We start from the raw sequence: 12,784 nt of genomic DNA, 5'->3' as shown, positions 1-12,784 counted from the left end.
GTCTGAACTGGTCAACCAGCTAAACCATGTCGAGCTGGGAGCCAGTCTGAACTGTTCAACCACCTACCAGTTGTTTCAAAACCTAGCTTGAGTTTTTTTCCCCCAACAACCTCTGAGCTTTGAGCGGTGGTGAATCAAAATGGCGGGGATGGAAGCGCCTTACCCTCCATGGCGTACTTCATGTCCTGGGCGAACAGGTTCCACATCACCTCAGCGCTGATCTTCCCCACGTTCAGCTCCTGGGGGAACCTGCAGGGGCCAGACAGCGCTCAGTGCACACAGAACTGTGCTTTGAAAAATGGTTTGAACCATGGGAGGAAGAGGGAAGTACCATCTCATGACCACTGGGGGGGAGGGGGGGCACTGTAAAACTATAGGGAGAGGGATGTACCAATGTAAAACCTTGGGGGGTGGGAAGGGCCACAGTACAACCATAGGGAGGAGAAGGGGGTACTTTTTAAAAACTGTTTTATTCCATTTTCAGGCACACCAGATTAGAATACCTCACAGAGACAATAAATAAAAATAAATAAGGAAAGAAAGAAAGATGGGTGTACCATAATCCAACCACAGTTAGAAGACGGTAATACCACTGTACACCCATAGGGGAGAGAGGGAAGTACCACTTTCTTATCATAGGGGGAGAGTTAAATACCATTGTACAAACACAAGGGAGAGAGGGATGTACCACTGTACAGCCGAACAGAGGGGTGCACTCACTGGTTGAGGCATGGAGTGTAGGAGTTCTTGTCCTCCTCTATAATGGACACAATGAGGGTGATGAGTTTGGACCAGAAGTCCAGGTTCTTGATGCTGGGGCCTTGCTCTTCTGGGGGCACCTCTCCTTTCTTGGCCTGGGGGAAGGAGATGGAGAGAAAACAACCCTCTATTTACTGTCCGTGCAGCCATTTACTGTGAAGAGCAGGTCCTGTCCTTCAGCTTCAGGCCATTACTTCACCTATCACTTCATTTACAGGCAGCAAACACAGTTTAAACTGTCACTGCAAAAATAGTTTAAATATTCCAATAACCAAAAAATACAGGCACACAGTAAAAAGTAACACATATAAATTCCAAAAACGAGAATAACTTGGATAATTGAGCAGACAAAAAAAAAAAAGCAACATTTTATTCAAATGACTACTGCCCACTGAAGTTTAAAGGACACACTTGTTCCGTTAATAAGAAGTAAATGCACTGAAAATACCTCCTACAGGTAGGGGGCGCTCACAGCAAGGCACACGGACTCCTCTCGGGTATATACTCACGGGATCGGTCTGGTACTCGCGGCTGTAGAGCTCGTGGCAGTTGTTGAAGATGTACTCGTAGGTGGAGTTGAGGCAGGCTTTCACACAGTCCTTCACCACCTGACTGGCGCGAGGGGGACTCTGCAGCTCTTGGACCTGAGGTCGGAGGACGGAGAGAGGGAGGAAGGGGGAGAGGGAGGGAGGGATAATGAGAGACAGAGAGAGAGAGAGGGAGAGAGAGAGAGAGCATATCATGATTACGGTTATTAAACAGACCGCAGTAGTAAATAAGAGCTACAGGGAATCGCAGCGTTTAGGGACATCTGACTCCGGGGCTCATGTTTCAGGTGTTACAACTCTACGACGGGCGATAGTACGGCTCCGATTTACACTGTACTACAGCAACAGAGAAACCGCAGGCTCACTTCTCTAATGACCAGTGGAAATTTAATACCTCGACTGATACCCACTCAACCTATTTGATTTGTTGTGATAGAGGTCTTATTACCTGAACAGAGAGAAGCAGGATTATTACAGAAAACCTGAGGGGAGTTGAACCTAAGGGATGTAGTGAAGTCACGGATGAACACAGAGATCACAACAGACACGGATGACAGCGAAAAGAGAGAGAGAGAGAGAAAAGTACCTTCATTCTGAAGAAGGTGATGCTCGTGAGCAGGTCGACGGTGGACTTCAGGTCCTGAAGCCTCTCTGGGCTGCTAGCTGGGAAGTTGTTCTGTGGAACATTAGATGGTCAATCAGCTAATGCTGGTAGCTTGTCTGAACTGGTCAACCAGCTAAATCACGTTGAGCTGGGAGCTGGTCTGAACTGGTCAACCAGCTACACCATGTTGAGCTGGGAGCTGGTCTGAACTGGTCAACCAGCTACCAGCGGTTTCAAAATGAGGATAGGAAACCAGGACAGTGAGGGAAGACAGGAGAGACTCAGTACCCTGTACATGGAGAGGTCGATCCTCAGGGAGTTGTGCAGCTGGTCCAGGAGCTTCACAAACCGCTCTTTCTGCAGACACAAGAAAGAGAGAAACACCTCATATTATTTTTGTACTTTTTATTTAGCAGACGCTTTCATCCAAAGCGACACACAAAACAGTGCATATCAAGGTCCTTGAACAACCGAACAGGTCAGATAAGGTACAACTCATATATGATTGGTTGCAAGGCCATGAACATAAGTCCATATTATAACACCAACTGCAACGGCCAGTGGGTTATTTCAAAATAAGAGCGAAATAAGGAAAGTGATAACCCGATATGCAGGGGGCACTTGTTCCAGCACGCCTGCCAACTGAGAATGGGACTGTTCTCAGTTATTCCCCTATCTGCAGAAGCAGAATTTCCCCTGGTTTCATTTCCAGGTTTGTGTTTTTGAATAGCCGGTGGACTGCTGCCAGTGGCAATCCTGAGTAAAGCGCTGTTTCTGAAATTGCAGCACAGGTGTAGATTTGAATGAAGGTGATTGCCTGCAATCTATTTTTCAGAGACTGTAGTTCAGGCGTAAGGAGAGTGTGTGACCAGATTCTCAGCAGGGGTATTGAGATATATATTTTTTACAGGGGTTGCAGTAATTATCATTAATATGGTGTATTTAGGATGCAGAAGGCTGTTGTCAAACTGTTTGCGCTTATCATGCTTCATACATTTATGTAATACATTATCAGTTTGAGTTTTCGAGAGTGCAGTTCATGTTTTTTACTACTGTATATTTTATGGGATTCGGCACCCAATTACTAGTTAACCCTTTAAGGTATAAGATCACAAATTCTGTGATTAGAATTTTCTGAATTGAACGTTCTAATGCCAATGCAACGATCCCTACTGGTAATTGAAAACAACGAGGTTCCAGAACACTGAGTGAGCATTCCAAAAAAACCTACAGTACTCTTCAACGGGTCAATGGGTTTGAGTTGAGCACGTTTTCACTCTCTACTGACTACAGAAATCTGTTATAAATCTTTTATGGAAATGTCAGAATGTCGCAGGGCCACAGCGGAAGTGACTCACCCCGAAGTTGGAGGCAGCGAAGCGGTCGGAGGCCGACACGTTGTTGGTGGCCTGGGTGGTGTGGGCGTAGTAGGCGTTGATGTTGGCCAACAGCGTGCTCATCACCGCCGGCACGCCGGGGCACATGTACTTGGACGACAGGCAGGCGAAATGTCTGGCAAAAAAAAAAAAAACGTGGCACGTGCGGCTACGGTTAATCATCGTTAATCATCCGTACACGCCTCTGACTCTATCCGGCAACGTCCTCCCCCGGTGCGTATGGACAAGTGACTGTACATTAATATGCATTACTATGGCTCGCTGTGCTATAATGGCAGAGCCTCGGCATGAATGGGATTATCATATTTACGGCCTGAGTGTCTGCTAATATCCCGGCCTGGTCTGATTGTGGATGACAGAGGCTGCTCTAATCACGCACACTGCCTCTGTCTGGGTCCACGAGAGGCGATATTTCATTGTGATTACAATGGCCTGTTTGTAGGGGAACCGAGACAGCACCTATCCTTGCATCGTTCCCCAAGCTCTTTTCTGTGCACATGTTGGAGACAGAAAGGTTGTTGCTGGTTGATGTGCACCTAGAATTTGCATTGTTATCGAATTTTGATTCTCATTCTATGTGGTGCATGTATGTATGTATATGTATGTATGTGGTGGTACGAGTGTAAGACAGGGATCGCAGTGAGCATTTTTGTGGTGATAAGTTAGTGAAATGGTTAAAACGACGTCTAGGCATCACAATGAAAGCATGGCTTCGTTTGGTTGAAAAGTGAATGTTTTCCAGCCGACTAGGAGGTAGGCCAACATAAAACATTAAACAAGGCTATTTGTTTATATACGGTCTACGGAACAAGCAAAACCTAACCTGACAGTTTCAGGAATGCAGAAATCCTGCCTTAATGGATAATTCCTGTCCAAAAAAAGAAAATAAATCAAAATGTCTGGAAAAAAGAGGACATCTGGGGCCTGTTTCTGGAGCCAGCCTGCAGTAATCCACAAAGCAGGATTACTGCGATACCCAGATAACTGCACTGAGTAAAACCAGGAACAGCTGGTTTTGCTCGGTGCCGTTATCCGGCTAATTCAGTAATCCTGCTTTGTGGAACAGGGCCCTGGTCAGCCTATTATAGTTCCACGTCTGGTGGATTTAGGTGAGTGCCAGTGATCAGATTCCTATGAACGCTTTTGTGAGGGTGGCCTGTAGCGTAGTGGTTAAGGTAAATGACTGGGACACGCAAGGTCGGCGGTTCTAATCCTGGTGTAGCCACAATAATATCCGCACAGCCGTTGGGCCCTTGAGCAAGGCCCTTAACCCTGCATTGCTCCAGGGGAGGACTGTCTCCTGCTTAGTCTAATCAACTGTACGTTGCTCTGGATAAGAGCGTCTGCCAAATGCCAATAATGTCAAATGTAATGTCAGTGGTCAGGGCAGAGGGTCCGTGCTCACATCATGGCCTGGTAGATGGGTTAGGTAAGTAAGAAATCTTTATTTCCCAAGTTGTCCCATATTAGGGCCTCTTGGGAAATAAAAGTTTGCACTGGCCATTCAGGGTACTGAAGCCTTTAAGTAGGAAGAATTTGGTCCCTCTTGTGTCGGTGCTCTATGTGCGTTGATTTAGTCCTCTTGGAAATAGAGTGCTAAGTTTGAGAATCCAGTGTTTCTCAAACCTGCGTCTCTCCTCCGGTGTCCAATTATTGTTCATTTGAAGGCCCGATATTTCTAGTGCCTCAAGTCCATGGTGAAGGAAATGAGCCACCAGGTGTGTGTCTGTCTCTCTGTGATTTCTAATGTTGTATATATGTTGTGCTAGTCTACATTTAATTGTGTTCCCTGTTTCTCCTACATATATTATGCCACATTGTTTGCACTTAATGGCATATATGCAGTTTTTAGTGTTTTTATTTAGTGTTTGTTTTATTATGTAGGTTGTGTTGGTAGTGGTGTTTCTGACTGTAGTGGCTTGTTTGTAAATGGGTACAAATGGTAGATGGGTTAGGGTTAGGGTTAGGGTTACACTCATGTCATGGCCTGGTAGATGGGTTAGAGTTAGGGTCAGGGTTAGGGTCCGTGCTCACGTCATGGCCTGGTAGATGGACTCCACACCGTAGCGCATGGCGAACTCGTCCACGATCTCCTGCGGCGTCTCCTCGAAGTACACCTTCCAGGCGTCGTCTCCCTTGGCGTCGGGGATCTTCACCACGCCGGTGTTCTGGATGTCCGTCACGTAGTGGAACAGGTTCTGTGCACAGAGGCCGGGACTTTTTCATTATCAATAACCCTTTAAGGTGTGAGAGGTCACAAATATGTGATCAGAATGCTCTTAACTGAACATTCTAATGTTCTAGAACACTGAATGCCGAAGAAAAAAGAAAGAAAAAAAACTCTTCAAAGGGTTAACTGTCCAGCACAGCAGAGATTGGAATATGCCTTTAACAACAATAAACGCTGAGGAGGTCGAAGCACCATTTTTACGAGGCCCCTTTGCGCCCATATGAAGGTGCATGTTTTTTTCCGCCAAGTGCTGACAGCAGGTTATTTAATGAATTATTCATAGGGGGCTCTTGGCGAAGATAGTTCCAACAGAATTGACGATCATTCGTTATTTCTGTGTCACTCAGGTGTTAGGCTTTGTATTACAAATGAGAGTAAGCTCAAAGTGCCAGCGCCAGGCACGTGCATTCGCCTGTTTTGCACGAGCTCAGAGACAAAGGCGCAGCAAGTTTCTGCGTGAGAGTGCATTGTAGGGGGTCCTGATTGTTCACTGTATTTATACAGTTGTTCTGAATGTGATTATATAATTGGCGGTATTACCAACATGACAAATCGCTGCTGCTTTTATATTCATGCACGTCTATATCTACATTCACATTTTCAGTGAAGTGATATGAGTGGTAAGTGTTGTGCGAGGGAACAAATAGTGACTCAATATTTCAGCAGATTAGGACTGACGCCTTTGCTCTCCTCGTGCGTCCTGTCAGTACTCGACTCAAACGGTAAGTGGCTGCTAGGCAGACTAGAACACTCATCTCGCTTCAACAATGCAAACACCGCGACAGCGTATTATCTTTTTTCAATCTGAAACGCGTCTGCAATAAAGCACGAAGTCCTGAGTCAAGTCAATGAGCGGCCATGACTCACCTCTGAAACAGAGCACTTATTCCATCAGACCTCAGAAATGACACAATTGTAGAAAACGGAAGTGGGATTCTGCTGTATATGGAACGGCAAAATCCTCTGGGGAATAAGCTAATAACTGTTGTCACCTGTAGGGAAAACGAGTCTCTGATCTTAAGGCCAGTCCACACCAAGAACTGTAAGTATAAACATGCGGCTTTGAAACGCCGTCCCCCTACAGGGGAAGTGGATGGAGTCCACGCAACAACAACAACGACAGTGACAAACGCTATAGGATCACTTTCAGAGCGAAATCTTTTCCAGCTGCATGAACAGTAAAACACTGACAGCCAATCAAAATCCATCTGAAATTAGTCACGTTAAAAATGGAAGATGACTGTGCCAAGAGACGTTATCGTTCATCAGTGTGGAATATCACATCGTTATTATACTAGGTGCGGACGGGGGTTTATTCTCAATAACCAGATTAAACTATGCTGAAACAAACTCGCCGTTCTCAGTAAATAGTATTATTAATAAAAATAATATTTTAGAAAATATTTTCACTGAAACATATTTTTGTAACATTTGTAACAAAAAAATAAAAAAGGAATGCTGGGTCTCAGGATATGTGTACGTGTTTCTGCCTTCTTTACATAAACGAACTTTGCATAAGACTGAAAGGTTGTAATTTGTAGTTGCCGAAACTTAGCACCGTCTACTGTATCAAAGGAGTACATTCTTTACAAAGTGTGTTTCTGAGTCTGTTTCATAATGTATTTTAAATGGCTCTATTCGAGCGTGTTGTGGTTATACATTATTGAGCGAACGAGAGCCAGGGGTGGAGAGTGGGGGTGTAGTGCACCACGGCAAAATAAAAGAATGTTATAATAAAAGTAGAACTTAATTTTGCCACAGTGGTAATTATAGCCCTGGGCTTTCGGGCCATTTACATTTGATTCAATACGAGCATGTAATATAGATTTAATTATATGGAAACACACCGTTACACACCTGACTGAGTGAATGCATTGTCCTTTTATGACTAACACTGAGAGAAATGCGCGGCTGGAAACGCCTGTCAGCCAATCAGACCCAATGGGGAAAACAATTTAAGGATTATAATGGAGTTTATGTAATGTTAATTTATGGTGTGTTCCTCTTGTTTCATGGACAATTTCCAGCAGATGGCGGAAACAAAGTCCAGTGAACAACCTTAACCGCTAACTGCACTGGACAATCAGGAGTTTTGCAGTACTGACCTTGTGCTGAGAGTGTGAAGCAACTGACAGCACTGACATTGTCATAAGGGAACGATATTAAAGGCAGTACTGACCTCGGGCTATGGGAGTGGCATGATTGACAGTCCTGAAATCATACTGCGTGTCTGTGGGCGTGATTGGCTACTGTCCCCGTGCAGTGAGGGCGACATGGCCAGCAGTACTGACCACATACTGCGTACTGCATACTACTGTATGTAATGTCAGTGCTTCAGGAAGTGCTGACCTCGTGCAGGCAGGTGTACTGGACATGGTACGGCGCCACCGTCTCCTCTCCCTTGATCTCCACGTTGATGTGCATCCGGATGGCCCCAGACACCGCCGACTTGTCCGTACGCTTGTCTACACGGACCAAAGAAAAGCCCGATGATCACTCCCCTGCTGTGAAATCCCGCTATAACCTGCTTAAAATGACCAGCTACCAGCTGTTTCAGAACATATCGTGGGCTGGTCAAACCATGTAGAGCGTGGAGCTGGTCTGAACTGGTCAACCAGCTACCAGCTGTTTCCAAACTCTTGTTCCAGCTGTTTCAGCAGGGGTCCTTCCTCTTTCTCTGGTGTCATGTCTTTATCTTTTTAAACATAAACGCAGAACAGACAGAGAATCCACGTCGTTCAATCGATGTACTGTAGAGCGGTCTCGGAGTTGTGAAATGACAAACCCGACCCCGTTCATGTGTTCGACTGATGGAAAAATAACCCAAATCCTGTTTTGTTAAGGCAAATCAACCGGGTGCGTGCTTGCACAGTCAATCACTCACTTTCTGCAGCGGTCAGCCTAAAACGCTTATCGACATTTCAATAAACCTTAAACGGTTCTCTCAAAGCTACAGCGAAGTATACAAATTAAATGATAATTGTTCAGTAAACGACAGATGGGACTTCAGAGCAAAGCAACTGTTTGCCATGTTTTATTGAGTAGCAGCTATAAATCTTGGTGAGAGGACAAACGCTTGTCTCTAGCTTCCTGTTCAAACTGCATTTTCAAGGGTCTCTTTAAAGAGGATACTTACAAATATATATACAGTGCAGTTTAGAAAAAAATATTTTACTTCTGTGTCCATGTGTAAACAGTGCTCAGGGAAGTACATAAGGGTAACTGCTCCCCCCAGCCCCCTGGTTTTGACAGTTTTGATGTAAGACTAATTTCAAGATTTGCCAATGTAATAAGAAAATCTCACTTGTCAAGCAAATCCCATATCAAGATTTGCCAATGGAATACGATCATGTCACTTCTCAAGCAAACATCAACTTAAAACAAGCTAATATTTTCTACATGAGAGAAAAAGAAGATCTTACGTCTTATTGCAAGACTAAAACTGTTGTTAAGACAGTCATGTTTTGCAGTGTGGAGTCCCAGTACTGACCCAGATTGTACCAAACGTCCATCTCTCCGCTCAGAGTGCGGACCTCGATGATGGTCTGGCCCAGAAAGTCGTCTGATTCCCTCTTAAACTTCTGCTTCACGCGAGACTTGATGTCGTCATCCTCGTCCCATACCCGGACCTTGATCCGATCGGAAGAGTTGTGGCACTCGCTGGACACACACACACACACACACACACACACACACACACACACACACAAACACACAAACAGGATGGAAATATTGTAAATATTCCATCCATTTCTACAGACTGTACTCTCAGAAATAAAGTGACAGTTGAGGTGCATTTTTGTTCATCCAGGATGAAATTTCCCAAATGTACCCTTTAAGTACGGTAATGTTCTCTTTGGGTATAAATTAGTAATTTTTCTGAACATGAAAGGTACAAATGGATTATATATTGCTGGCTGGGGGTATGATTTTATGTACTTATAGGCCAGTGTATAGTCCCAGGGAGAAGCATTTGTATCTTTTTATTATATTATATTTCTGAGAGTGCTGGGAACTGCATCATTGCTAAGATCCTGTTTTTCACATTCTGTTGAACCAGAATAGGACTTAAAGGCAGAAACAGGATCACTATGACATCTGTAGATACACAGTTAAAACGAGCGACAGGCTGACCCTGCTTCTTCAGACATCGCTACTGCACTCACAAGTTGAAGTTCTCCTCCCACACGGGGTTCAGGTTGCCGTAGATGGTCTTGGTCCGTTTCTTGGTCTTGCCCACCTGCACGGTGACGTACGGATCGCTGGAGCCCGTCTTATCTTTGGCCTGGAGACCCTGGGCACACAGCACTGTGGGAGGAGAGTGAGTCATGGATGTTTCTAACAAGGTGATGCTTGTGTTGCTTTTAGTCCATTAATGTCCTTAGCAGAGCTGGTCAAATACCTAATTGTTTTCTGCACTTTACTTAGCTTGTCTAGTGTATTGGAACCTATGAAATATGTTCATAAAGTGCCAACCCCGCCTTCTGGTCCTCTTGGTTGGCTAAATTCACTGGACAAGATCAATCAAGCGCAGAAAACTATTTGAATCCAAATCAATTGCTTAATTGGCCCAGGTTTTACGATTGTGTTCATAATAATACTTATTTAGATGTATTAATAAGTCATTTAGCGGACTCATTTATCCAAAGCTACTTACAGTAGAGTTAAGGGCCTCGCTCAAGGGCCCCAATGCTGTATGGATCTTATTGTGGCTACACCGGGGCTTTAACAACCAACCTTCCGGGTCCCAGTCATGTAACTTAGCCACTAGTCCACTAGTCTACATTACATTATTAGCATTTAGCTTATCCAGAGCGACGTATAGTTGATTAGACTAAGCAGGAGACAATCCTCCCCTGGAGCAATGCAGGGTTAAGGGCCTTGCTCAAGGGCCCAACGGCTGTGCTGATCTTATTGTGGCTACACCGGGATTAGAACCACCGATCTCGTGCGTCCCAGTCGTTCACCTTAACCACTACGCTACAGGCCGCCTCACTATAAAGAGCGTGAACACGTCCTACCATGGCCCCGCTCCCTCACCCGTGATGCTGATCTTGGCGGACCACTTGGACGTCCCGTCGAGCACGCTCTGCTTGATCTGCTTCATGTGCGTGACGTGGGTGGCCTTGATCACGGCGAACACCTCCTGGATCAGCTCGAAGATCTCGGGCTTGTTCCTCTCCCGGATCTTCATCCGGTCCTTCAGCACCATGATGATGTTCTGGGTGCGGTCCTCCGCCCCGTGTTTGGAGCTCTTCTCCGCCGCCCCTGAGAGACAGAGAGAGAGAGAGAGTCAAATTAAGGGCAGGGGTTACAAGGGGCAGTGTATGTGCTTTAAGGGTACATTTGGGAAATTGGATCCTTGAAGAACAAAAATGTACCTCCACTGTCACTTTATTTCTGAGAGTGTGGAGATTTAAAAAAAATAATTTCTTTTAGCTGTCAAGGGTCATTGAGAACAATTTTCTTTCTTTTTTTTTAAAGCATACCTTGGGAGAAATGTCAGAGACAAATGCAAGTGGGGAGAGAGAACAGGGGTAAAGCCCCGGAGCAGTTTTTTGGGGGCCTTGCTCTAGGGCCCAACAGCAGAGTTCTTTCTTTTCATGTTGGGACCCAACTTCATCTCTCCAGATACAAGTCAGCAACCCTATACACCCTACATGACTGTAGGCTTTTACACCAACTGTAACAAAGCACACCTCAATTCAACAGCTAGAGATATTATTGAGGTGCTAATTAGTAGAATCAGGTATGCCAGGTTAGGGGTTGAAATGAAAAGGACGCTAGATCTCTAGGAAACCATTTTTCCATTACTCATTTCAACAGCCCTGACCACTAAAACCTAAAACCTAAACTCCACTACGCCCTATCAATCTTCGTGCTGCATTGCCTCTTTAAGCATAAAGTGTGATAAATGTATCAGTGCACATTTATACTTATAGAGCCTGGTAATTCCAGGAAGGCACTATTGACCTGAATTAGACAGCGAGAGCACTGCATTAAACTTGTAGAGAAGATCTCAAAGAAGACAAATGGATTTTAATGGAATGAATGGGAAGAGGATTTAAAATGTGAGAGGGTAAAACAGAGTAGAGACAGGATGAAGGGGGGAGAGGAGAAACAGGAAGTGGACCCAAGCAGAAATCGAAGACTCCACAATATATTATAAATATGTACATAATGTGAAGTGCTGTAATAATTTGAGGATATCAATAGTTGGCATTTATATAGCGCCTTTCTCCAAAGCGCAGTACAATTGATGCTTCTCATTCACCCATTCATACACACACTCACACACACACTGACGGCAATTGGCTACCATGCAAGGCGCCGACCAGCTCGTCAGGAGCATTTGGGGGTTAGGTGTCTTGCTCAGGGACACTTCGACACAGCCCGGGTGGGGGATCGAACCAGCAACCCTCCGACTGCCAGACGACTGCTCTTACTGCCTGAGCCATGTCACCCCTTAATGCATCCATAATCTAACCGCATTCCGCATAATCTAATCTAGCGCATTCCTTCTTGGTCAGGGTCGATAGTTTAGAGCAGGGGTCTCCAACCCTGGTCCTGGAGAGCTACAGGGTCTGCTGGTTTTCATTGTTCCTCTGCACTTAACTGTAATCAACTGCTCTAATTGATTAATTAACTCACCTCACCTGGTTACCTGGGTCTCAGCAGGGTGCTGATTTTAAGGTGAGAACAAAAACCAGCAGACCCAGTAGCTCTCCGGGACCAGGGTTGGAGACCCCTTGTTTAGAGCCTATCCCAGGGCACACACTCACTCACACACTCACACCCCTAGGGGCAGTGTAGACTCTGCAGTTAACCTGGCCTGCATGTCTTTAGTCTGCAGGGAGTACCCGGAGGAAACCCACACAGGCACGGAGAGAACATGCAAACTCCACACAGAAATCCCATGCTGGGATTTGAATCCAGGACCTTTTTGTTTCGAGGTGACAGTGCTATGCACTGCACTACTGCAGTGGCCCAATTTCAGGATATATATTATTTAAAGGTCCCATACTGTGTGAAAATGACATTTCCCTCGCTATGTAGATTATAAAGGAGCTGAAGTTGTTATGGAAACACTGTGAAAGTATCAAAATGCCCTGTCCCCAAATAAATCCACACATGATCCACTATGCAGAAAATGTACATTGAAGCGAGCCGTTTGGAAAAGTAGTGACATCACATCAATATGCTCATTTGCTTCAGCACGGCCCGCCCATGTAGCCGGAACAAATCC

General features: G+C 45.1%; 1 protein-coding gene across 1 annotated transcript in view; it reads right to left on the bottom strand.

Annotated features, from left to right (window-relative positions):
• Window positions 1–12,784, bottom strand: part of unc13a (unc-13 homolog A (C. elegans)) — a 63,964-nt gene that overhangs the window by 21,057 nt on the left and 30,123 nt on the right. The window contains exons 16-26 of the mRNA XM_061237838.1: window positions 10,579–10,806; window positions 9,705–9,846; window positions 9,029–9,198; window positions 7,888–8,003; window positions 5,343–5,506; window positions 3,270–3,423; window positions 2,200–2,268; window positions 1,894–1,983; window positions 1,269–1,403; window positions 721–854; window positions 164–249 (exon numbers count right to left, since the gene is read on the bottom strand). Coding sequence (XP_061093822.1) covers window positions 164–249; window positions 721–854; window positions 1,269–1,403; window positions 1,894–1,983; window positions 2,200–2,268; window positions 3,270–3,423; window positions 5,343–5,506; window positions 7,888–8,003; window positions 9,029–9,198; window positions 9,705–9,846; window positions 10,579–10,806 — 1,488 coding nt within the window. The remainder of the gene's footprint in view (window positions 1–163; window positions 250–720; window positions 855–1,268; window positions 1,404–1,893; window positions 1,984–2,199; window positions 2,269–3,269; window positions 3,424–5,342; window positions 5,507–7,887; window positions 8,004–9,028; window positions 9,199–9,704; window positions 9,847–10,578; window positions 10,807–12,784) is intronic.

Source organism: Conger conger, chromosome 4 (genome assembly GCF_963514075.1).
Source record: "Conger conger chromosome 4, fConCon1.1, whole genome shotgun sequence".
Taxonomy (NCBI): Eukaryota; Metazoa; Chordata; class Actinopteri; order Anguilliformes; family Congridae; genus Conger; species Conger conger.
The sequence above is the reverse complement of the archived record's forward strand: the minus strand, read 5'-3'. Positions and strand labels throughout refer to the sequence as shown.